This window comes from Nannobrachium achirus (genome assembly GCF_963921795.1).
Source record: "Nannobrachium achirus genome assembly, chromosome: 24".
NCBI lineage: Eukaryota > Metazoa > Chordata > Actinopteri > Myctophiformes > Myctophidae > Nannobrachium > Nannobrachium achirus.
Window position 1 is genome coordinate 20,639,382 of NC_137831.1, and position 26,122 is coordinate 20,665,503.

Genomic DNA, 26,122 nt, shown 5'->3' on the forward strand with positions numbered 1-26,122 from the left:
CTAGGCTACAAAACAAATTTGTGTTCATAGGAGATGAGATGTCGGCCGCGGCTTGGGATTGGCTGAACCGGGGGTAAGCCGGCGCAACATACTGGCTCCGCTGTGCGGGGAGGACGAACGGGGAGGTGGGGGAAGGGGGTAACCACGCGAACCAGCGGCTCACGGGGAGTAGCTGAAGTTGAAGTAGTTGAAGTTGATTGACACAGGCACCTGTCAGTCATTCTGACCTCATGAATTATTAAGTAGACTTTGCTTCGTACGTCATCACGCATTACATTTTTTGTTTAGGGGCTGTATTTAGGGAGAGACTTGGAGTAGAACCGCTGCTCCTACACTTGGAAAGGAGATGCTTGGTTCGGGCATCTAGTACGGATGCCCCCCGAGCGCCTTCCTAGGAAGGTCCTCGATGCACGTCCCACTGGGAGGAGACCCCGTGGCAGACCAAAGACCAGATGGAAGGATTATATCTCCAAACTGGCTTGGGAACGCCTCGGTATACTCCCTGAGGGAGTGGAGGAACTGTTACCCCCGCGACCCGAATCCGGATAAGCGGTTGAAGATGGATGGATGGATGGATAGTTCTTGTTATAATACTCAAACCCAGGATTTGTTTTCACTTTTTTTTTATCTATCACAGATATTATCTGTCTGTGATGGGTGGGTGTGGCCATATAAAAAGATAATTTTAACACTTTCTGTACACTTTTCTGTATAATCATAATATTTTAGAGGGGAAAAAAATCACGGCAACCCATCTTTAATATTCCCAGATAGTGACGGCAGACACAACCGCCCCAATAGGGAGCCGAGTTGTACTGCATTCACGCGAAACACTTTTTAAAAGCTTGAGGAAGCGCTGGCGAGTGTCCGGGGCGCGTCTGGCTGCACTCAGATTGAACATCGACATTCTCTGTCTCGCGCCTTATTTATGAGCGAGCGCTTTCACGGTGGGCTGAACTTATGGATTTCCTGGTAGATCCAAGGACCCTGCGGGGTGTGTGTGTGTGTGTGTGTGTGTGCTCTTCAGCGCACTCACACCCCACAAGGCTGTGATTATTCTATTTAATCCGTTTAGGCCTAGAATTATTTAATCTTTAACTATTGAAAAATATTTTTTATACAAAAAATCTTGAAAATGTGTGCAAATGTTTCAATATATATTTTTCAAAGCAAACTTTTGTAACTCAAATCTCTGCTTCTGGGGGGTCCCTGGAACAACATATTTTGAGATGGCGGTCTGCGGCCAAATAAATGTAATTTTGGGGGGTCCTTAACATGAAAACTTTTGAGAACAGCTGATTTAGAGGAAGGATTTAGAAGTTGGGTCAAAGATCGGGTCAAAGATATTCAAAGACTTGCACACCTTGTCACGATTTTTCAAAAATAGCAGATCTACAAGTATATCTGCTATTTTTCAATGGTTAAAGCATAAAATAATGGTTAAAATGGTTAAAATCTAACGTGACTCGGGCTTTGAGGGTTAAATACGGGGGGGGGGGATCGCCATACATGGCACAGAGCAGTAAGTTGCAACAGGCTCTTTACACAGGCTGTTGAATGAAAAATGGCTTTACCGGCTCCATCGGTAGCCCGATGTTAATTGCAAAATCAGTTAACCGTTCAATTTGCTTGGAAAGTTGCGGACATTCATTCACAAATCAAACGGGGCACACCCGTACGCCATAGATCACGATGACGAGGTTAGGAAGAAAACGGAAAACTAATAATGCGGTTAAATCAAATGGATGTCTTGTGAAGAGCAATGCGTCGTTGCTTTCAATGGATTTAAATGGCTAAACATAATTAAAAGGAGACTAATAGATGTACTCAACTTAAAGCTTGGCCTAAAGCAGTGACACGAGAAAACACACACACACACACACACACACACACACACACACACACACACACACACACACACACACACACACACACACACACACACACACACACACACACACACACACACACACACACACACACACGCGCACACACACAGGCCTAAAGCAGTGACAGGCACATGCACACATAGACATCAAAGGGGGCTCGAGCCCCTGCGCTTTTATCCGTCTGTAAAAAAGTGTCCTCTCAAGACCATGAATGCAGTTTTACTATGGTGAAAGAAATGCAAATGCCCTCTTTCCATGCCATACCTGAAGGGCAGCATTCAAGAGAATTGTCTTGTCCAAACTCTCCTGAACTTGAATGCAGCATCTCATGTTGAAAGAATTGCCCTATTAAATGTGTAAAAATCAAGCGACACGTTGTGAGCTTGGAGGTCGGCTATTTGCGAGATTTTCATCAAAAGGCCCCTTTAGAAAATTTCAGCCCCTGCCTCTCTAACAGTCTCTGCACGTCCCTGGGCAGTGACATAAGAACGCACGCACGCACGCACGCACGCACGCACGCACAGTCTAAAATTAGCCCCGGATCCATTTTCACACTCTCAGGGTTAAAGTAATATGTTTTGCAGTGTTTTTGCAGTGTATAGGGCCTACTCTAATATTGTCAAAGCCAATACTTCTAAGCGTAGTGGTTCTCAACATTTTATGATCTCCGCTTAGCATATTTCCAACAACCCTCAAGGACCACCTCGTACTGTGTGTGCGTGTGCGTGTATGTGTGTGCTTAAACATAGAAATACTCTGTTAGGGTGCCCACTAGTGATGCGCGGGCCGACCTGGTGCCCCCACCCACGGGCGGGTTATCACCACTCATGTGCAAAAAATAAAGAAAAATAATCACCTGCTCTTATTTGCCTTTTATTGTATTTTATTGTACAACGTTTTTAATACGAGCATGAGCGAGCGAGTTTTAAAATGTGCCAGAGAGGCTTGGAGCGCTCCTTGGTGCGAGGACCGTCCCAATTCCGCTCCTGCTGGGGCCGCGAACCACATTCGCCAACATTTTCGCCTTGCGCTGTTGCGCACATAGCAGCCAGTCAGACACACAACGTGAGCAGAGGAGAATGAACAAACAATTCAGCGCGTGTCGCTGATCAGGATTTCACTTAAATGACTCTGTCATCCACACTGTCTGTTTATAAATACTTTGTGTCAGTCAAGTTATATAACCAGCCAGTCAACGGATACGATTTGAAACACAACTTTCGCTAGTGAGATGGATTTTTATACTGAATGAACCACGCTCACCTCGAGTCGCTCCCATCTCTCCAATCTGGTGATTAATCAATAACCAACAGGATTTAATAGTGTCCGTCTTTTGCTGCCTGTTTGAAGTGCGAGGCGCTGTATAAATATGATTGACATAAAACCTGAAACGCCATTCTTACCCCGACGATGCCCCCGCGATTTAGATAGAATGAACGTCTTTGAATGAATGTCTTTTTGCTGTCAAATAGGCTAAACCCAGAATTTGAACAACACGTTTGTTTATTTAGCTTATGACAATATTGTGCTACTGTAAACCGTTCTGTAAAGCGACTTTGGGTACTTAGAAGAGCCGTATATAAAGATGAGCTATTGTGGAGATGATATACCATCTTTTTTTTTAAATGCGGATTGCGGGGCGGGTGGATTCGTTGATTTGTAGATTGTTCTGCGGCACGGGCGGGCGGTTACGTTCTGTGCGGGCTGTGGGCGGTGCGGGCTATGAAAATTAAAAAATCACACTTGTGTGAACTGAGCGGTGGTGTGTGTGTGTGTGTGTGTGTGTGTGTGTGTGTGTGTGTGCAACAGCGCCCCTCCCTTAACATGTGTGGTCAGAAAAGGTTACTGCAGGGCAGGCTACGGACACGGAGACAGACAGACAGACAGACAAACAGACAAACAGACAGACAGATCCACACACACGGCCACGTATAGGAGCGTTGTGACCACCGCTCAAAAAGCTGACCCGCGCATCACTAGTGCCCATAGACCAAAATACCTATGAGAGTGGAATCCGCATTCTGCCAATGCATTTCAATGAGAATGGAGCGTTTTTTGCATCCTACTGGCATGAAAACGCTCCATTCTCATTGAAATGCATGGCAGAATGCGGATTCCACTCTCGTAGGTATTTTGGTGTGTGGGCACCCTTACAACAAAAAGTCCGGAATTCAAAATGTACTTGAGTAAAAGTACAAAAGTATTGGCGTCATACTTAAAGTACCAAAAGTAAAAGTACAAAACGTTTGAAAATAGCAGATCTACAAGCTCACAACGCGTTGCATCGCGGCGCATTGTGATGCGACACATTGTGAGCTTGTAGATCAGCTATTTTCAAATAGCCTATGTATAAAATAGTGGTTAATGTGGTTAAAATCTGGTTTGTTCTGGTGTCATGTACCAGTGTGTTTCATCGTTTTGTGAAAAAAGCACAGAGAGTTTCGCCAAAGAGTTTTGCCCCACGTTTCACATTACAGGGAGAAATGTGATAAAAGAAGAAAGTGTCATTGGCTGCCTGGATGAGCGTCCGCACAGCAAACAAGATTGTTTCATCTTCGCACGAAATACATAGACCGTGTGTGTAAGCGAGTGTGACTCACATGCACATGGACAAACACACACACACACACACACACACACACACACACACACACACACACACACACACACACACACACACACACACACACACACACACACACACACACACACACACACACACACACACACACACACACACACACACACACCATTACCACTCGATTCTTTAGTTTTCTATCACCAGCACATCCCATAATGACTAACAGAGAGACACCAAGGTGATGATTGGAATGCGGTGGAAAAGAATGGTCGCACAATGCAAACCATAAATACCAGAAATGTGTCATTGAAGATTCCGTGGTGTCGAGGTCAATTTACAAGCATGATGATTCCGGCGATATATTTAGTTTCCCACAAATTAGGTATGTCACATGGTGCTAGGCAACTGGGGAGCGCATTGCAAGGTCTGCGCAGATCACAAGTAGGAAAATGTATCTTTTCTGACATCATGCCATGTGATCAACTGTCAGCTGACCTTCGCTATGCTTAGTATCGAATAATCACAGCCCACAATGGACATTGTAGGGAATGAAGACATGTGAGAGTTGTGGACAGAGTCAAAACAGTGAGGGCCACATTGAAAGCAAAATCCAAACTAGAAATGAAATTCAGCACAGCAAGCCACTCGTTCGGTTAAATGTCATGTATAATGCTATTAGAGCAGGGGTCTTCAACAGGGGTTCCGGGTCCCCTAGGGGGTCCTCAGGGTTACTACAGGGGTGCTGCCAAATCTTTGTGTGATAGAAGCTTGTTTTTCTCCTTTTTTATATTAACCACTTGAACCCTAGCGGCCATATTCTGAGAACTTTAGCCAAAAATAGCAGATCTACAAGCTCACAACGCCTTGCGCTGCAAGGTGTTGAGCTTGTAGATCGGCTATTTTCAGCAAAGACGTTTGGTGTAGAGGGGAAAAAGAGCAGACTAAGTACAGAGTGATACAAGTTGTTAAATATCTGGAAACACAAATTTACATGAACCCAAAATACACTGATGATTGTGCTGTCAAACGATGAAACCATATGGTATATAAGGGTTGCTTCATCTCTCTCTCGACTAAGGGGTCCTTGGCCTGAGAAACGTTGAAGAACTCTATACCAAAACGACACGCACAGCTACTTCAGCTAGAGAGGTCACGGGGTACTACGGTGAAAGGCTCACCGCGGGGTGGGGAGGCAAATCACCCAGCATCAAGAAGCCCACATTAGATTCTGCTGACGAGCAGAATATCCTTCACGGATTGCAAATGACGGCCTTTCAGTAGATTCTAGCTCGCGCGATTAAGAGGACAGGGGAGATTGCCTCGTGGAGAAGCCCCCCAACGGTCTACCCAGAGAGCAATCAGCCAGCCGAAATTACATTTCCCCCGGACCGTGAATTCACATTTTCCCCAGACTGTGAATGCAGCAGGCCAGGCGAGGGGTAAGGAGCAGGGACGTGCTGGCCATTGGGAAAAGCGGGACAATTCCCGAACGGCCGGTCCAGGCCGGCCATTAGGAAAAGATTAAAAATAAAATGTCGGCCTTCGTTCCATTTTGGGGGCTGGGCGGCCAACAAAGTAAATCGTCACTGTCGGGCAGAAACCTTGTATCTCCAAGTTTCAAATTTACACATTCTTTCGCAAAGCAAAGCCCTGCTTCAACGCGGTGCGAGGCATTGTAATAAATAATAAATACAAAACAAACGGTTTTGGACATACAAGGTTTCCACCCGACAATGACGAAATTTAACTTATGTACAGTAATTGGCCCACTGGCTTGTCACTTGTCATGTTCTGAAATGGCAAATCTTTGAGTAGCAGCAGCGCTATAGAGAGCTCTCTCTCTATAGCACGCAATGAGGGCCTCTCCAACCCGGGCTCCAACCCGGGCTGAATCAGGGGCCCAGCACGTCCCTGGTAAGGAGAGGACGTCGGTTGAGTCCAGAGATGGGATGGAGATGTGGGCGCTGACTGGTGCTTGTGATCAGCGGTTAAATGAAAGACCCAGCTCTGCCTTTCCAAATCCACGTAAAATAACAGCTTAAACCAATCGAGCTCACCTCCTATTATGAAGAGGCAATTACAAGAGCAGTTCGGCTGGCTGGGAGCCGGTTGGTTTTATCCCCCACCTCAGGGGTGATCATTTGGAGGTTCCGACTACCGGGGGAAGGCAATTGCTACTAATAGTGTTTGCATTTAACCTCATTATCATACACATATTCCCTCCACCTCTGAACATCATTGGTAGATTAATCCAATTTTAGGTCAGCGCTGAGTGCCTCTCAATCATAATCTTCATGTTAAATGAACAGGACAAGTGTCCTGTAAGTCAATATGGGCCGGGCTTCCTTGGAAGCCTGACACTTTAACAAAGATAAAGCAATCAATCATAGATTGTAAAATAATATATAGATAATATATCAATCCATGCCCATCCATCTACTGTACATATTGTTCGGGTGGAAAACCTCATATGTCCAAAACATCCCTCTCTCTCTCACGTCTACATGTTATAGACGTGTTTTCCGGACAGCAACCATACTTGCATTAACAACTTTAAACCTGGTATCCTTATTTTGGGCATGCCATAACCAACTGAGCTTTCAATCTCGTATTTTTGATCGCGTTGGATCACTTTTGGTTTTTAAGTTGTTTCTTTGTTGTTTATTGTGTTCCAGCACTGAGCAGTGTCGTCGTTGTCGAATGATTTAAACTAGTCGTTGTCAAATGATTTAAACTAGTGAAAACAGCCGATCTACAAGCCGATCTACATGAAGCAGGGCTTTACTTTGCGAAATAATGTACACATTTGAAACTTGGATATACGAGGTTTCCACCCGACAATGACTTGGGCTGTGTGTGGAAACTGGCAACCTTGCATTCCTCATTGCATGAAGACGGCATCCAGCGCTTTATGGGAGGATTTGAGGAAGAAGGACAAGCTTTTCCTGGGTCTCTCTCTCTCTCTCTCTCTCTCTCTCTTTCTGCTATCGCCACAACCCAGGCAAAATCTCGTGCTCCGTGTCCCCGGACATTGACGACACTAACCCTGCCATGGTCTGTCCCTGCCTTTGTCACTCGGGGGCGAGCTGGCTCCATCTGGCACCCTGTCGGCTCTGAAGGACGAAGCTTGCAGCAAAAGCCCCGGAGTCCAGCTTGTTCCAGGCAAAGCCCAAGAGCCAAGCCTGTTCCTGTGACCAGAGGCTCTTATTATCACAGCATCATATACCACCATTATAAACAAAATGTCGTCGGGTAAAGGGGGTACTTGGATTCTGAAATCAGGGAAAAGGGTTACTCAAGCCAAAAAAGATTGAGAAACACTGGACTAGACGATGTTTTAACTCTGGCAGTTAAAGAGTTAAAGGGGGCACCAGCAGCATCAAAGCCCAGCTGAGGACTTCGTCAGCCTTGAAGACGCTGTACTCCAAACTGGCAAGCAGTGCATCATTTGGGTCAAACACACAGTGGGCTTATTTTAGATCGAATATTTACATAATAGTGTAAATATATTGTGCTCTCACATCTTTAACGAAAACACTGCCTCAAAACTGTCCTCCCTCTTTTTGGCTGTTAATTTATCCCAAACTGCTGATGTTGAGAAGGTTAATGGTTTTAATCTACTCGGCCCCCCCACACGTTGCTGTAGCACCGATCTAGGGTCACATACTCGGGGCAGGGGTGTCGCACCAAATTCTGGGCCCTGGGTGCAAGGATTCACTGCAGGCCCCCCATGATTGTTCTTCATATAGGGGAGGGGGTTTAACCCATTTAGACTGGGAACGCATTATTACACATTATTAAGTCTTTGAATATTTCAAATCCTTCTAAGGTTTTTTGAAAAACCTATGTTTCTATGTCAAACTTTTTCATGTGAAGGACCCCCAAAATGATATGTATTTGGCCACAGACCCCCCATCTCAAAATATTTAGTTCCAGGGACTCCCAGAAGCAAGTTACAAATGTTCGCTTAAAAAAATACATATATTCAAAGATGTGCACACATTTTCACGACTTTTCAATAGCTAAAGTATAAAATAATCAAGGCCCCTCCACCTTGGGCCCTAGGAACTCAGTCCCCCCCAGTGACGCCCCTGCACATACTGTATAGTACAGGGTTATCTCCCTGAGTGAGATTCCTAAAAGAGAATGTAGGAGGGTTGAACGTAGGTGGAGAAAAACAGCTCAAGATCTGAATGGACTCTTACAATAAGTTAGTTAGGAATGCTAAACTTAGTCCTAAATTATTATTTTTTCCTCCTTCCATCTCATTCCATTGTTATGCAAACGATAACAACAACCAACAACTCTACAAACTTGTCCCATTTAGTTAACTGTTTAGCCGGTATTAAAGACAGGATGTCTAATAATGTCCTTCAATTGAAATGTGAAATTCTCATAATTGGCTATGTAGAGTTGGCTTAGTCCGCTAACCACCAATGTTGCCAAAAACCTTGGCAAACCTTGGCAAACAAATTAGGCTCCAAATTAAACACTGCTGCTATGCTTTTAACTGAAACCAGGAGAAGGGAACATATTGCTCCTATTTATTTTTTGATCAACTATTTTGCAGTTTTTCCATTTTCAGTGTCTGGTTGCCCAGACTATAATACTTGTCCGACTTTCTTTCCATCTTCCCAGATAAACGGTATTTTGCCGTGCTACTCCTCCCACAGTTTTGGTGGCACACACTTGGGCTTCATCGGGAATCATGTGCTTGCATTATCTAAGAGATACGTTATATAGTATAATTTATATTCATTTATTAGTGAATTAATTTTCTCTATTGACTTGAATGGGAAAATGCTAAAATTAAACATTTCCCAAGTATGGAGATGACTCACCATGTCCGACGTCAAAGACCACATGAGACTGATATAGTATGCCCATATATGGGCATTCCAAGATATGGGCTTAATATTGAGGACATCATGGATCTCCATATATGGGCATAAAAGAGACAACGACAGTGCACAGTGAATTGCATTTTTATAGCGCTCAAAATGCTTTACAATGGTTCATTCATTGGGAGGTGAAGCAGTTGATGCCAGCGTCCTCACTTCCCACACCAATGGTGGCAAGCTGACACCAACCGACTCATTGGAGGCAATGTGGGGTTCAGTGTCTTGCCCAAGGACACTTGGGCAACACCAAGGCCGGGATTTTAACCACCGACCTGCTCTACCTCCTGAGCTACAGCCGCCCCAACACAGAGATCTTCATACTGTATATGGCCATTTGTTTATTGTGGTCTCGCTGAAAGCGAGCACACGTATGTTATCTTCATTATTTATCTATCAAGTTCTCCTCAAAATGACGTAATCTATCATTCAAGTTCTCCTCAAAATGACTTAATCTATCAGTCAAGTTCTCCTCAAAATGACTTAATCTATCAGTCAAGTTCTCCTCAAAATGACTTAATCTATCAGTCAAGTTCTCCTCAAAATGACTTAATCTATCAGTCAAGTTCTCCTCAAAATGACTAAATCTATCAGTCAAGTTCTCCTCAAAATGACGTAATCTATCATTCAAGTTCTCCTCAAAATGACGTAATCGATCAGTCAAGTTCTCCTCAAAATGACGTAATTGATCAGTCAAGTTCTCCTTAAAACGAGGTAATCTATCAGTCAAATGACGTAAGACACTGCCTTTGTACCGACAGTACAAAGGCAGGGCCCTTAGCCAATGAGGTGCAGCCAAATGGTATAGATCTTTGTGCCCATACCACACTTGCAATTTCCCAGAATTGTATCTTTTTAGTCTCTCCTAATCTAGTCATTGCCAACTCCTCCCCCCTTGTTTATAGTCCCCCAGTCACTGCCAAGCCCTACTTGTTAGTGTTGGGGAGGAAGTAGACAACCACATGTCTCTCCACACATGGAGTCGCCAGCTGCTTCTTTTCACCTGCCATGCGGTGAGGAGCTTCACCCGGAGGGCGTAACACATGTGGAGGAACGCTCCGTCTCTCCCTGTTCCACTCCCTACTGAACAGGTGCCCCGAACCAACGTGTAGGAGTCACTAGAGCGCTTCCCACCTGTGAACGCAGGCAGTTGTGTTCGCTTGCGGGGGTGAGTGGGGGCGGTAGTCCTTTTTGGAATCAAAGCCACATACAGTACAGTAGGAGAGAGACATGGTGCCAACATTTGCCTGGAAGTGAAATAGATAAATGCACAATGGCTCTCTTTTCACTGCAGACATCAATAAAGGCAGAAAAAGGCCCAATGATATAGATATTTTTAAAGGAAAAAGAAGAAGCAGTCTAATTTTGTTTAATAATTAATTCAGTTATAATTATAATTTACCAGTAAGACTCCCTAATTGGGAGATAAGCGACTGTTAGGTCGCATACACAAACTTTAGAAGGCAATGGTAGCCAATCAGGAGGGAATATGGGAAATGGGACAGATCCATGTTGTTGACGTGACTTTAGAATGTGTTTTGCAAGAATCGGCCTGATGGTGGCGCTAGAAGAGGGCCATGTGAGAGATGGTTGTGGTTCGGCAGCCAAGGAGTGTGTGTGCAAAGTTTAGCATGGATGGGGGCAACGGTGGCGGAGATATGAGTAGGGCAAAAGTGTGACGTGTGACGGACAGACAGACTGACAGACTGACTGTCGGTGGAGCTTTTCATAGTAACTTTCGACCTGACGGTCGCAATAATTCATTCATGGTGCACTTTGCCCGTGTCCCGGGCAAACGTCTAATGTCTCTTTTGGGTCTTGACCTGAAAGGTTTGGGAACCACTGGTTTAGACCAACTACGGTCCCTCTTTAAGCCTGCCTGACTGATGGGGGCCTAGCTGAGCCCTTTACAACTGAATTAATGACAGTTATCTGAAGAATACTGTACATATTCAAAGGTTATTGTTTCTCTTAATGTTTTATTTATCGCTACACTTAATCTTTTATACACATTATATATATTATTTGCTGTAATGTGTTGCTGATTTAATCGTGTTTTATTTAGGTTTTAGATAAAGCACGTTTTTGTCTCCTCGTTTCCATAAGCGTTGTATGAATAGTTATTATTCAATCGTATTCAATCATTACAATTACAATTATTATAATGAGGCCTTTTGTTCGGAGCATCAGAAGCCCCTCCAGTTCTTTTTTAGCCCCTGGGGCCAGTAGGGTGGGGGGAGATGAGGAGGGTGTGTGTGTGGGGGGGGCATCCGGCCACCATTGATTTACCCTCTCTGGCATACGGCGTCTGAAGATCAATGAGACATGAAGGTATTTGTGTCCTCATTAACGCCGTTTGCTCAGCAGATCGATCGCAGAGGTTATGGCTCCGCCCACGCACCGGCCAGGTTGAAAGTACCAGACCCCGGTGGGGGTCCCGGAGGAGGGGCCGCGTTGCATTGGGGTTGGAATGTCAGTCCAGTTTGAATGTAAAAGCCTCGCGTTGTGAGGGACGATATGAAAATGTCATATCGCGATTATTGTGATAAAATAAATCGCGATTTGTGATATTATCGGAATAATCAACATCCATTATCCTGGGGAGGAACATTTGCCAAAAAATAGCAGATCTACAAGCTCACAGCGCGTTGTGAGCTTGTGGATCGGCAATTTTTTGGCAAAGACATTTGATAGAGAGTGAAAAAAAGACTATCAAGTACATATTACCCTTTACCAATTATAGAGGGTTTAAGTGGTACCGGATATGCAGCTCGGCAAATAAAAGGTGAATTGATCCTAGTGCATGACGGAGGACGTTATCACGATAAATTAAATCTCCACCATACGATTATCATGAGTGTTTTTTTATCACGATAAACGATAATATCGCGTATCGTCCAAACCCTATATACAAAATGTAATGCCTCAACTCTTAGCGCTCGTCAGGGTGGGGGGGTACCCAGTTAAAATGTGATTATTTTGGAGGTCGCGGCCTGAAAAGGTTGAGAACCACTGCTCTACAGCGGCTTAGTGGAAGTGAGGACTCCCCAGTGTTCATGTGAAGCAAAAGTCTGCATATTCATGTTACTTATCCAGCAGTGTACGTACGGTCTCTGCCTGCGGTGGTTTCACCAAGGCAGGTCATGGTTCAGTAGAGACCATATCAGACCCAGGCTACTGCAGGCCCCAGCTTGATGGTCTCATGTGGGGTCCAGGCCACAGCCCCAGCTCTTTCAGCAGAAATGAGCATCTAAGACATCTCGACTTAACTGTGCCCTCGTTCCCTCAAGCTAAGCATTATTCCAGACGGTGTCTCATTCTTTTAACCTTTGCACACATGCACACGCACACACACGCACGCACGCACGCACGCACGCACGCACGCACACACACACACACACGCACTATTTTACTACGGCTCACATTGATTGCCTTCCTCGTATCTCCATGACAATGAAAAACACTCAACTCCAGTCCAGACCAGTCCATATCCCACCTCGACAGCGGTGGAAAAAGTAATCACATTATTTACGTAAAAGTATCAATACTGCAATGTAGAAATAATACTCTGTTGCAAGTAAAAGTATCAGTAATTCAAAATGTGCTTGAGTAAAGGAGCAAAAGTATTGGTATCAAAATGTACTTAAGGTAGAAAAAGTAAAAGTACTCATCATGCAGAATGTCCCATTTAAAGTTTTCAAACTTGTAATATTTTGAAAATAGCAGATCTACAAGCTCACAATGCGACGCGTTGCGGGGCGTTGTGAGCATTTAGATCGGCCATTTTCACAATTTCTGCCTCTAATTGCGACCGTCAGGGAGCAGTTTACTATGAAAACCTCCACCGGCCGTCCGTCCGTCCGTCCGTCCGTCCGTCCGTCCGTCACACGTCACACCTTTGTTTGTGTACGGTGTGATGTCATATATCTTCAATATGACATCACACCACATGTGTACACAAACCTTTGTGTACGTTGCTGTGGCAACAGTCTGTTGTTGCTGGTCTGTTAGTGTACGTTAGCAACCACCTTAGCAACCATGGTTTTACCCTAGCAACCAACTGTTTACCCTAGCAACCAACTGTTTACCATAGCAACCATGTTTTTTTACCCTAGCAACCAACTGTTTACCATAGCAACCAGATACGCAGAGCAGGGATCTCCATATATGGGCATAAACAGGTGACATCACACTGATGTCAGATACTCAGAGCAGGGATTTCTCCATAATATATGGGCATAAAAGGGATTCTGTTAGGGATCTCCATATATGGGCATAAAAGGGATTCTGTTAGGGATCTCCATATATGGGCATACAAGGGATTCTGTTAGGGATCTCCATATATGGGCATAAAAGGGATTCTGTTAGGGATCTCCATATATGGGCATAAAAGGGATTCTGTTAGGGATCTCCATATATGGGCATAAAAGGGATTCTGTTAGGGATCTCCAAATATGGGCATAAAAGGGATTCTGTTAGCTGTTAGCGATCTCCATATATGGGCATAAAAGGGATGCTGTTAGGGATCTCCATATATGGGCATAAAAGGGATTCTGTTAAGGATCTCCATATATGGGCATGAAAGGGATTCTGTTAGGGATCTCCATATATGGGCATAAAAGGGATTGTATCCCAGATGATGCCCTGTTAGGAGATCCACACTAACAGAATCCATATATGGTCCTACCGACAGCTGCTATAAGCCAACCCTGGCGATAAGGTCTGAGTCGAAGAAATGCTTCTTTCCTGGCAAGAATTGCCCCTTTATACTGTAGGGCTCGTTTGTGTATTGTATGACATCACGCCACATCATCGGCTGAGGACTGTGTGTTGTCATCATATCTCCATATATGGAGACATAAGTTGCTCATGCCCAAATATGGGCTGGTGAGGTCAGACTTAGTGTGATGCGTAGGTTATCTCCATATATGGAGATTCAACTTCAATGAGTAACCATGGCAAACTGTCAACTGCCCGTATGTCTTGATAATTGGTAAAACAAACTTTTGGCCTATTTGTGGAGATAAGCGACCAACGGTCGCTTATCTCCCGATTAGGGAGTCTTACTGGTATTTGACAATTTGGCCAATGTTTAATTTGTCATTTTAGAGGTATTAAAACGTCCTTAAATCGTCACTTTAGAAATGTGCAGATACCCTCTATATACTTAAACTTCATGTTGGTTTGTTTACTATAGAGTGAGAAAACAAGTTGCACATTATAAGTTAATCATCTGGGGACCCCCCTAAAATAATTTGGGGACGCCCCTGAGGGTCTCGACCCACGGGTTGAGAACCACTGCTGTACTGTACATCTGCTATTTTCACTGCACAACCCCACGACCCTGCACCGTATGACCAAGAATAAAATAGGGCTTAAGTGATTAAACCCTTCAATTCAAGGGCAGTGTTATTGGTCGGCTTTTCCTCGTACTGTATACATACGCTTAAATGATCCCGACACAAACCACAGCCTCATCGTCAAGTCGCTCTTAAAACAGGCTTACCTTTTAACGTAACCACTACTTACTCTGTGTGTGTGTGTGTGTGTGTGTGTGTGTGTGTGTGTGTGTGTGTGTGTGTGTGTGTGTGTGTGTGTGTGTGTGTGTGTGTGTGTGTGTGTGTGCGCGTGCGTGCGTGCGTGCGTGTGCGTGTGTGTGTGTGTGTCTCTTCCCTCTATCTGATTTTATAGCTTGTATTTTCTGTGAAGCCATGCCCTGATGAGTCTTAGTCAGTGGCTTTCTCACCCAGTGGTGAAAAAGGTACTCACATATTTTACTTAAGTAAAAGTATCAATAGATGTACTCTGTTACAAGTAAAAGTCTGGAATGCAAAATGTACTTAGTAAAAGTACAAAAGTATTGGCATCAAAATGTACTTAAAGTACCAAAAGTAAAAGTACAAAAATGTTTGAAAATAGCAGATCTAAAAAATCTACTATTTTCAAATAGCCATGGTATAAAATAGGGCTTAAGTGGTTAATGTATGTTTTATAATAGTACAATGTATATCTGCAAAGTAACTAGTAACTAAAGTGTTCAAATAAATGTAGTGGAGTAAAAGTACAATATTTGGAACCGAAATGTGGTGGAGTAGAAGTTAAATGACTGGAAACTGGAAATACTCAAGTAAAGTACAAAATACCTCAAATTTTACTTAAGTACAGTACTTAAAGGGGAAGACCACCCATTTTCAATATTGAACTATGTCATTAATATACCTTAAAGGAGTTGTGTGGAAATAATAATAAAAAAGTTCCCCCTCTTCTGTGTTGCCTAGAACTGGAAAATTGATTTTGGGGTTTGTATTGTAAAGTACAATATGTGATGTCATCAAGTTGTGATTTGCAATACAAACTCCAAAATCAATCCTCTAGTTCTAGGCAACACAGAAGAGGGGGAACTTTTTTTTTTTTTTCCCACACAACTCCTCTAAGATATATTAATGACATAGTTCAATATTGAAAATGGGTGGTCTTCCCCTTTAAGTAAACATACTTAGTTACTTTACAACCACTGTTCTCACGCACCCTCCCTCCTCTCCCCTCAGCTGCTATAAAACTAAGCCCTATCGCTAGCACAGAGCGAGCCTCATCCAAAACCCCTAATGGTTACACCTTCGCTGTTATGCAAGATGATGGGCTTTAATCATCCCGGATAAATATAGCGTCGCTAGAGGTCACTGACATGAACTCTGCGTGAGCCAGGGGTCAGGCGCCACACGGCAGCCGATGCACACACGGGTCGGTTTAAACTTTCACGGCTGCTCGCCAGGGGTCGTCACAAGGGGGTTGGAAAGTGGGACTGAGTTACCCGGGCCCAAGGAGGTGGAGGGGCCTGGAAATGATTTTATAACTTTAGCTATTGAAAAATAGCAGATCTACAAGCTCACAGCTCAAACCTTTTCATGTGAAGGACCCCCAAAATGATATGTATTTGGCCACGGACCCCCATCTCAAAATACTTAGTTCCAGGGACCCCCCCATAAGCAAAATTTGAGTTACAAATGTTTGCTTGAAAAACACATAATATATTCAAAGATTCGCGCACATTTTCACGACTTTCCAAAAATAGCAGATCTACAAGCTCGCAGCGCGGCACTCGGCAAGAAACATTTTTTTTAAAACCTTAGGATTTGAAATATGTTTAGACTTGCACAAATTCTCACTATTTTTCAAAAATAGCAGATCTACAAGCTCGCAGCGAGCTTGTAGATCTGCTATTTTTCAATAGTTAAAGTACAGGGCCCAGAATTTGGTGTGACACCCCTGCTGCTCACTGTCGCTCAGCAAAACAAAAACAAGCCGCGGTGCCAAAGTGATGATCTGTGTGCAGTGTTCATAAACTGCATACAGTATGCCAGACAGATTATCCATCCTATGGGAGGGGGGGGGGGGCATACAGCTCCTGTACAGCAGTGGTTCCCAACCTGTGGGTCGGGTCCCCAAATTATTTTGCGGGTTCCCCAGATGGTTAGCTTGATGTGCAACATTGTTTTCTCACTCAACAGTAAACAAACCAACATAAAGTTTTAAGTGTATAGAGGGTATATCTGCACATTTCTTTTTTTTTCTCTATAATTTTTATCCTGCGATTTTGCAACCCATTTTTCACCCAGTGCCAATTGTCTATGTAATCCTGGGCTCTGCTCTCCCTCTGCCGCGCATATCTGCACATTTCTAAAGTGACAATTTAAGGACTTTTTAATACCTCTAAAATGACAAATTAAGCATTGGCCAAATTGTCAAATATTAGAGGCAGACATTGTGAAAATAGCCGATCTACATGCTCTCAACGCCATGATCTACATGCTCACAACGCCATGTAGCTCTGCTATTTTCACAATAGAACCGTCTTACACAAAATGTAATGCCTCAACTCTTAGTGCTCGTCATCGTCAGGGTGGGGGGGGGGGGGGGGGGGTCCCCAGTTAATATATGAATATTTCGGGGGTCACGGCCTGAAAAGGTTGAGAAAGAACCACTGCTGTACAGCCAGAGGATCGTCAAGTCATCGGGTGGTATCATTTTACACAACGTCTGAATCGGACAGTTACAGTTATGTGAATCATCATGGTTAGGGTATTACCTGTACAGTGGAATATAGGAACAGAAACATATCGTGCCTTTGCACTGAATGACGGGGCATAAAGGAGAAACCACACAGTGAAACCAAAGCCATCCGGGCCTCATCACGTTACACTCTGGCGGTACAAGTTGCTCTTTGGGGAGGTGAGCTACATCCAGCCTGCTCGGCTCCATACAGCGCAGACTAATGAACAGAACCAGAGTGTCACTTCAAAAGTGGACTTTTTCTCAGCGAAAAAGGGAATCATTCGCTGTGCTTCTCTTCCCCCGTCACACCCTTCTTTCTACACAGCCCTCCGAGCTGCCAAGTTACGAGCAGTCTGATGGATGCCGCGTTGGCAGCGAAATGCACCACGCAGAGCAACAACCGCAGGGGCAAGAAATACAATACCACCTGGAAACGTACAGTCCAGTGGTAAGATGTCCAGGGGCGTCAATTGGGTATGGCAGGGGTATGCAGTTGCCATACCCTGGGTCGGGGGGGGGGGGGGAATAAAAGTTACTTTTAAATATAAATCCACAAATGTCTCTTTGTCTATCTGTGCTGGTTATTATGTCGTTAAATTACAGTAAAATAACTACAAATGCAAAATTTAACAAAATGGTCACTTTAACAAGGTATTATAATTATGTTCTCCAGACTTGTATTCTCCCAATCTTGACAAAATGGTATATTTCCAGGTACTGCAGGTCAGCTGCACAGGTGCAATGCATTATTGTTAATTGTGGCACGTTTACTAAAATGCCAAGTTTAGCTGCACTTGAACATGACTGGTGTCTTGCACGCGCGCCACCAGTCATGTTGCCATACCTTAGCTTTTGCTGAACTGACGCCACTGTAGCTGTCAGAGACACAGCCCACATCCTGCGTCGGCCCTGCATTATAGGCCTACCACTAAAGCAGCTACTGATGTAAGCCATTCTCTTCTGAATGTGTGTAGTGAAGCTGACCATTCAAACAAATGTTCCCTTTGTTTTATTTACACCAAACATGCAGGGCAGTAATCTCCCTGGTGAAGTACTGTACAGGCAACCGTGCTGTGAGATTTTACCAAAGATGAATTTGTAATAACAAGCTCACAGAACCCGAAGACGCAGTAACGTTATTTTAGGGATGGGACGATATGAACATTACATAATGTACAGTATATAACTGCAACTAACGATAGTATCGCGATAATCCGAATATGCCTAAAACTTAAAATGACACTTTTGTTAACCTCTTTAACCCCCACCATCCCTATTCCGGGAGGAACGTTTGCCAAAAATAGCCGATCTACAAGCTCACAAAGCAGCTACTTTTGCTGAATTGATTTGTGTACAGTTAAATAAGACAGAGTACAGTCTTTACAGACGGGGGGCAATTGCGCAATACATCTCACGTCTCTCCACGATACGATTAGTGTGAGCATTTTTTTTTTATCACGATAAGCCAGGGGTCTTCAACAGGGGGTCCTCAGAGTTACTACAGGGGGTCCTCCAAATCTTTGTGTGATAGAAACTTTGTTTTTTCCTGTTTTATATTAACTCATTTGCTGCCAAGCCCGAAAATCCCGTAAAAATCCCATTGTACCTCCCTGCCAAGCCCGTAAATCCCGAAAAAAAAATAAAATAAAAATTTTGACCCCAAAAAATGTTGTAGGCATGATAGCAATCGCGAAATCGCATGTTTAACCCCCATAGCAACCCCATCTTTCAAGCATGGCAGCCATCTTTGTTTACATTTTAGGAAAACATAATGGCTGTTATCTCATGAATGCCTGAACGGATTTCCATTCGGATTTTTTTGTTTGAAAGATGTGAGCAATGTGGACACACGTGGTGCATGATCTAGGCATGGGTGTGCATGATCCGTGCACTATGAATTACATGGAAGTCTATGGAGACTTATGGCAGGTGGGAGTACGAAGGTATTGTTAAATGGCAGCAGATGAGTTAACCACTTGAACCCTAGCGTCAATATTCGGAATACATTTGTAGATCGGCTATTTTCGGCAAAGAGCTTTGGTGTGGAGCGGGAAAAGAGCAGACTAAGTACATAGTGAAAGGTCAAGTTTTTCAAGTATTGATGGTTCAAGTAGTTAAATATCTGAAAACAAATTGAACATGATTCCAAAATACACACCAATGATTGTGCTATCAAAAGATGAAACTATATGGGATCTATTAACAGGTTGTGGGGGTTCCCTGCTTCATCTCTCACTCAACTAAGGGGTTGTTGGACTGAAAACGTGTGACAAGCGATTATAAGGATTATCGTCCCATCCCTGCCGGGGTTTTCCAGTACTCACCGTCCTTGCGGTGGTAGTTTATCTCCACCCTACGCTCCTCCGACCCCAGGAGTGCCTGGGCCACCTGGGCGATGGCGTGGCGGCTGGTGAACTCCCCGTGGAGGAAGTCGCAGGTGCACGGCTTCTGCATGACGTCCGGCCTGGAGAAGCCCGTCATCTCGCAGAAGCCGTCGTTGCAGTAGATGATGGCGCAGTTCTGCACCCGGGCATTGGCGATGATGAATTTCTTGTCTGTGTGAAAGGGGTAGAGGAAGAGCTTGGTAAAGTGGAGAGGTTGATGATGTGTTGGCATGGCAACGATTTGTTTATGAGTACCGTTTATCCTGTAAATAAGGATGCAAAATCGATAGTGTGGTCGGTGGTGTAATGAGCGTTGAATGATTTTTTTGGACACTTTATGTATATATCGTCGCTGTCGGGTGGAAACCTCGTATCTCCAAGTTTCAAATTTGTACGTTCTTTCGCAAAGTAAAGCCTTGCTTCATCATACAAGGTCGTCGCACAAAAGTAGTGAAAACAGCAGATCTACAAGCACACAACGCCTCGCGGTGCGAGGCGTTGTGTGCTTGTAGATCGGCTGTTTTCACTAGTTTAAGTCATTTTTAAAATCATAATGCAAAACGAACAGTTTTGGACATACAAGGTTTTCACCCGACAAAGACGATATATTCTTCTTGGAGGATCCTCTTGAAAACGAGATGCTACATCTCAACGCGGTTATTCAACACATTCTTCTTTTGTTGTGATAGCTTATTTGACACTTCATGTATATATTCTTTTTTGTATTATTGTTCCTTGCTTTTTTTGGGACTGAACACAACAGTGCTTTTTTTCTTTTTCTTAGTTCTCTGTAACTTGTAACCTTAAAGCTGCTGTGCTGCCTCTGGGCAACTGATTTCCCCCCTTGGGATAATAAAGGTATCTATCAATCTATCTATCTATCTATCTGTAATGCAAAGACAGACAAATGGATGTTATGCAGAGATCAACCTGCAAACAGGCCTACTGTACTGTAAGCAACAAATACACAAAGTACATTTGCAAAACAGCATTAATGTATTCATATCAAATTACTTATAAGTCTGATGCCACTTCCTGTATAGTATGGATTTCTGACAAGCATGCATAATCCGCTTCAATCAAAAAAAAAAAAAAAAAGATGGATACATGGACTTCAGTCTCCAAAGATGTTCCTGACTGCAGCTGTTCGAAGCGTCTGGCTGGTGTACGGCCAAATTAAACTTCATGCCAGTACTGATATCATTTATGCAATAAATGGCTCTAGTCACATTAACGTTTAAGGATTCATTATGGTACGTCCGCCAAAGGAGCAGTGAGTAATGAATACACCCAAACAGAGGGAGAAACCATATGCAGAGGCAGAAATGTGCCCTTTAATGTGATATATTGCACAAATAAAGATGGGTGCCTCGTTTCCCCTCAATCAGTAGACCAACAGCAAGGTGTGGAGTAATGCAGTAATTAGGGATGAGAGTATATCACGATTATTGTGACAAAAGAAATCGCGATTTACGATATTATCGCGATAATCAAAATCCACTATCCTGGGGGCGAAAGATTTGCCAAAAAAAATAGCAGATCTACAAGCTCACAACGCGTCACAACTTGACGGGTTGTGAGCGTGTAGATCGGCTATTTTTGGCAAAGACATTTGATTGAGTGAAAAAAAGACTGTATCAAGTATGTATAGTATAAGGGGGTCGGCTCACGTTCCCGACGGGCCGCTGTTCCGACTAGCGTAGGCAGGTTAGTTACTGAGGTACGGTTACTGAGGTTAAGTTTAGGGTTAGGGGTAGAGTTAGGGTTAGTTTTAGTGTCGGAATACCGGCCCATCGGCACACTGATGCGGACCCTATTATAAGTACCTTTTACCAATTATAGAGGGTTTAAGTGGTACCGGATATGCAGCTCAGCAAATAAAAGGTGAATTGATCCCAGTTCATGACGGAGGACGATATCACAATAAATTAAATCTTATTATCGTGAGTGTTTTTTATCACAATAAACGATAATATCGCGTATCGTCCCATCCCTATGCAGTAATGCTTCGGCAAGATCTATGACAATGCATCATTACTATGGGGATTATAGCTCTGGATTATGTCATGTTGTGGACATGAATGGTGTGAAAGAATTATATTTAATTAATTATATTTAATTGATGACAGAGCAGTGAAGACCGTTTAATTCAGCTTCTTTTTCTTTTTATAAGATGTTTGGCAGCATCATGTGTTGTTTTTGTTATATGTTTCATGTTTGTTTAATGTCCTATATGTTGATTTTGGAAAATTTATAAAATATGTAATTACTACTCCAGTTGCATTCAGACATTAGAGTAGACCACTGTCAAGGGGCATCCCAGAACCACATGGTAACAAAACAGTCCTATAGCTTCCCTTGATATTAACCAATCGTGAACTTAAAATTAACCACTAGTTAGTTACCATTGATTGATTCAAGAGGATAGAACAGAGTACTTTGCATTAGGACATCAATTACAAAAGCAGAAAAGAAAATAATAAAAAAACAGGGCGATAAAAACAATAGATGGGGGCTCTCATACCATTTAAATTCAATGGCAATGCCATTCTTATCCGTCCCTATGTATTATTGCCATTATAAAGTTACCAGGGAATTTGATTGATAAGCTGAAATAAAGCTTTGCTGTCACACAGAAGACATCTGGACAGTGAAATTAGAAATTAGAAAAGAGAATGGAATACAACCACCGTAAGGACTACAGTATGAAACAGAGCTGCTATAGCCTATACCTTTAAAAGCATTCTAAATCTGAGGCATTTTTTTTGTATTCTATTTAAATCGCATTCAGAAAAAAAGAAATGGTGCTATTTGTTCCAAAAAGCTTTAGCCTATACCCTATAGATAACGACACAACGAGACATAGCTGTTTACACAATGCTGTACCTGCACCAACTGTATTATGTTACCCTTTTTCAACTGTTTTTCTTTTTTTTAATTTGACACTTGCTTTGGCAAGGTAACGTAGACTACAATGTTTTCTCATACCAATAAAGCTCCTTTGAATTGAATTGAAATTAACGCTCGGGTTTTTGCTGTGCACAGCAGCAGCACCCATCCATCCATCCATCCATCCAGCGCGTATTCAGAGGATGCAACCCAAAACAAAAGCATGCACAATGCAAAGCACCCGCGCTGCGCCGCGCAGCACCGCGGGGCATCACGAAACGGGCGTGTGGCGGTGGTGGTGGTTGGTGCATGCATGGTAGGCTACTCACTTTGTCCTTCGAATTTCCGTATGATTATTCCCAAAAACGTGTTTTGTGGCGCGACATGACCCCTGCGAACAGGCATGGTTCCGACCCCGGAATATTCGTCTGGCCGTCCCTTGGGTGCCAGCGCTATGAAGTTGTAGTTGTGACAGCCAAAGCCTAGAGGCAGGGGGCTCCCCTTTCTTTTCCCCTCTCTCTTTGTCACTAGTCAGTCATCCTCGATCGTCCCCACTCAGCGATCGGCTCCTTTATTTCAACTTCAATGCGTCCCCGGCGCGGCCAGAGCGCATCTCGTCACGGGCTGCTTCCACGGTGGCGATCCTCGCCGCCGACGCGAAGAAGCGAGAGACGGGGAACAATGAGTTGACGATGATGTGCCGCAGTTTAAACATTTCACAAAACATCTATGATGTTGTGTTGTGTTGTGCTGTTGCTGCTTCTTTCTTTCTTTCTTTCTTCCCCCAGCGTGGCTCCTCGAAAGCGATGGGCGCGCGCGTGACAGTGTGTAGGCTATGTGCGCGTGAGAGAGAGAGAGAGAGAGAGAGAGAGAGAGAGAGAGGCTATTGTCTGTGATGGGAAGACTGATGCTCTCTGAAGCCAGCGGCTGTGTCGAGGCTCCGCGCGGAGGAGGGGGGAGACAGACAGAGAGAGAGAGAGAGAGAGAGAGAGAGAGAGAGAGAGAGAGAGAGAGAGAGAGAGAGAGAGAGGGGGGAGAGATAGAGGGGAGGGGGGGAGAGAGAGAGAGGACCCAAGAAAGGTGACTCGAGGGCAGAAACAAGCAGTGGTGAAAAAAGTACTCAAAAAGTACTCCAATTCTTCTCTACTTGAGTAAAATGTAGAAATACTCTGTTACAAGTACAAGTCCGGAATTACATTTTTACTTGAGTAAAGTATTGGCATGAAAATGTACTTAAAGTAGCAAAAGTAAAAGTACTCGAAGGTCCCATTTCACAGGATCCAAATGTATGGATAATCTTTTGAAAATAGCCGATCTACAAGCTCACAATGTGTCGCATCACAAGGCATTGTGAGCTTGTAGATCTGCTTTTTTTTTTCTTCAAATGGCCTAAATGTATACATAAGGCTGAAGTGGTTAATGTATATGGTAATAATAATCAAAGTAACTAGTAACTAAAGTTTTCAAATAAACGTAGGGGAGTGAAAGTACAATATTCTCCTCTGAGATGTAGTGGAGTAGGAGTAAAAGTATGGGGAATTGGAAATACTCAAGTAAATTACAAATTACTTTACACTACTGGCAAAAAAAAAAACAAAAAAAAACAAGAATGTATCGCGCTATACGCCGTGAATGGAAAACCTGTGGCAGCGATTAGGATAGAATGGCCGGATTTAAATGTATTTGATTGCTGTGAATTTCCATAGACCAAGGACGTGCTGGCCATTGGGAAAAGCGGGACAACTCCCGAACGGCCGGTTCATTCCCGACCGGTCCAAGCCGGCCATTAGGAAAAAATTACAAATAAAATGTCGACCTTCGTTCCATTTTGGGGGCTGGGCGGCCAAAAAAGTAAATCGTCACTGTCGGGCAGAAACCTTGTATCTCCAAGTTTCAAATGTGTCAATTTTTTCGCAAAGCAAAGCCCTGCTTCATCATACAAGGCCGTTGCACAAAAGTAGTGGTGCGAGGCGTTGTGTGCTTGTAGATCTGCTGTTTTCACTAGTTTAAATCATTTTTAAAATGATAAATACAAAACAAACGGTATTGGACATACAAGGTTTCCACCCGACAACGACGAAATATAACTCACGTAATTGGCCCACTGGCTTGTCACTTGTCATGATCTGAAATGGCAAATCTTTGAGTAGCAGCAGCGCTACAGAGAGAGATCTCTCTCTATAGCGTGCAATGAGGGCCTCTCCAACTCTTTTTCCCGGGCTGAATCAGGGGCCCAGCATGTCCCTGCCATAGACTGTCCCTCGCCTATCGTTTGCATGAAATGTGACAGAGCGAACACTGTATAGGAAGCCAACGCACGCACGCACACACACACACACACACACACACACACACACACACACACACACACACACACACACACACACACACACACACACACACACACACACACACACACACACACACACACACACACACACACACACACACACACACACACACACACACAGAGAAGGGGATGGAGAACTGTCCGGGGTGCTGAAACGTCCCTCTCAAACTTCTCTCCTATACAGAAGGCTACTGTAACCAGGGGCGTCACAAGGGGAGGAAAAGTGGGACTGAGTTACTATAGGGCCCAAGGTGGAGGGCCCTTAATTATTTTATTTTATACCTTAGCTATTGAAAAATGGCAGATCTACAAGCTCGCAGCGCGCTGCTGCGAGCTTGTAGATCTGCTATTTTTGAAAAGTCATGAAAATGGGTGCAAATTTTTGAATATATGTATTTTTTTAAGCGAACATTTGTAAATTTTGCTTCTGGGGGGTCCCTCGAACGAAATATTTTGAGATGGGGGTCCGTGGCCAAATATATCATTTTGGGGGGTTCTTCACATGGAAAATGTTTGAGCACCACTGACGTAGAAACATAGGTTTTTCAAAAAAACCTTAGAAGGATTTGAAATATTCAAAGACTTGCACAAATTTTCTACAAGATCTACAAGCTCGCAGCACGGCACTCAATAGTTAAAGCACAAAATAATGGCGTAATAATGCGTTCCCAGTCCAAATGGGTTAAAGCCCCTCCCCCTATGAAGAACATTCATGGGGGGCCCCACAGTGAATCCTTGTACCCAGGGCCCAGAATTTGGTGCGACGCCCCTGACTGCAACACTGCTTTGAGTTGGAGGTTTTCAGCACTTTGCTTTCTCTCAAAAAAAGATTATGCATCTCAGAGGTGTTGTGAGGCTAATGGTCCAATCATATCCCTAACCCACGGAGAGAATTTCCTCCTCTAATGGAATCAGACTTTCAGTGTGCGTGTGATGTATTGCGATTGCATTATTGTGCAATTTGTGCAACTGCCGGCTCAAGGCAGTTTATCCTCATCCTCTCTCTAAACATCTACACCCAAACAATCATCCATCCCCCGCATGCACGTGCACACATAGGCCTGTCACAATTATTACAT

The 26,122-nt window shown here is 43.7% G+C and overlaps 1 protein-coding gene across 1 annotated transcript in view; it reads right to left on the reverse strand.

The window, feature by feature from the left end:
* LOC308280136 (voltage-gated inwardly rectifying potassium channel KCNH7-like) overlaps positions 1-23,098 on the reverse strand; it is a gene marked incomplete at both ends in the record, with an annotated part of 206,348 nt that extends 183,250 nt beyond the window's left edge. Inside the window, 2 exons of the mRNA XM_080720398.1 lie at positions 19,745-19,975; positions 23,023-23,098. Coding sequence (XP_080576524.1) covers positions 19,745-19,975; positions 23,023-23,098 — 307 coding nt within the window. The remainder of the gene's footprint in view (positions 1-19,744; positions 19,976-23,022) is intronic.
* Between the last annotated feature and the right edge of the window lie 3,024 nt (positions 23,099-26,122).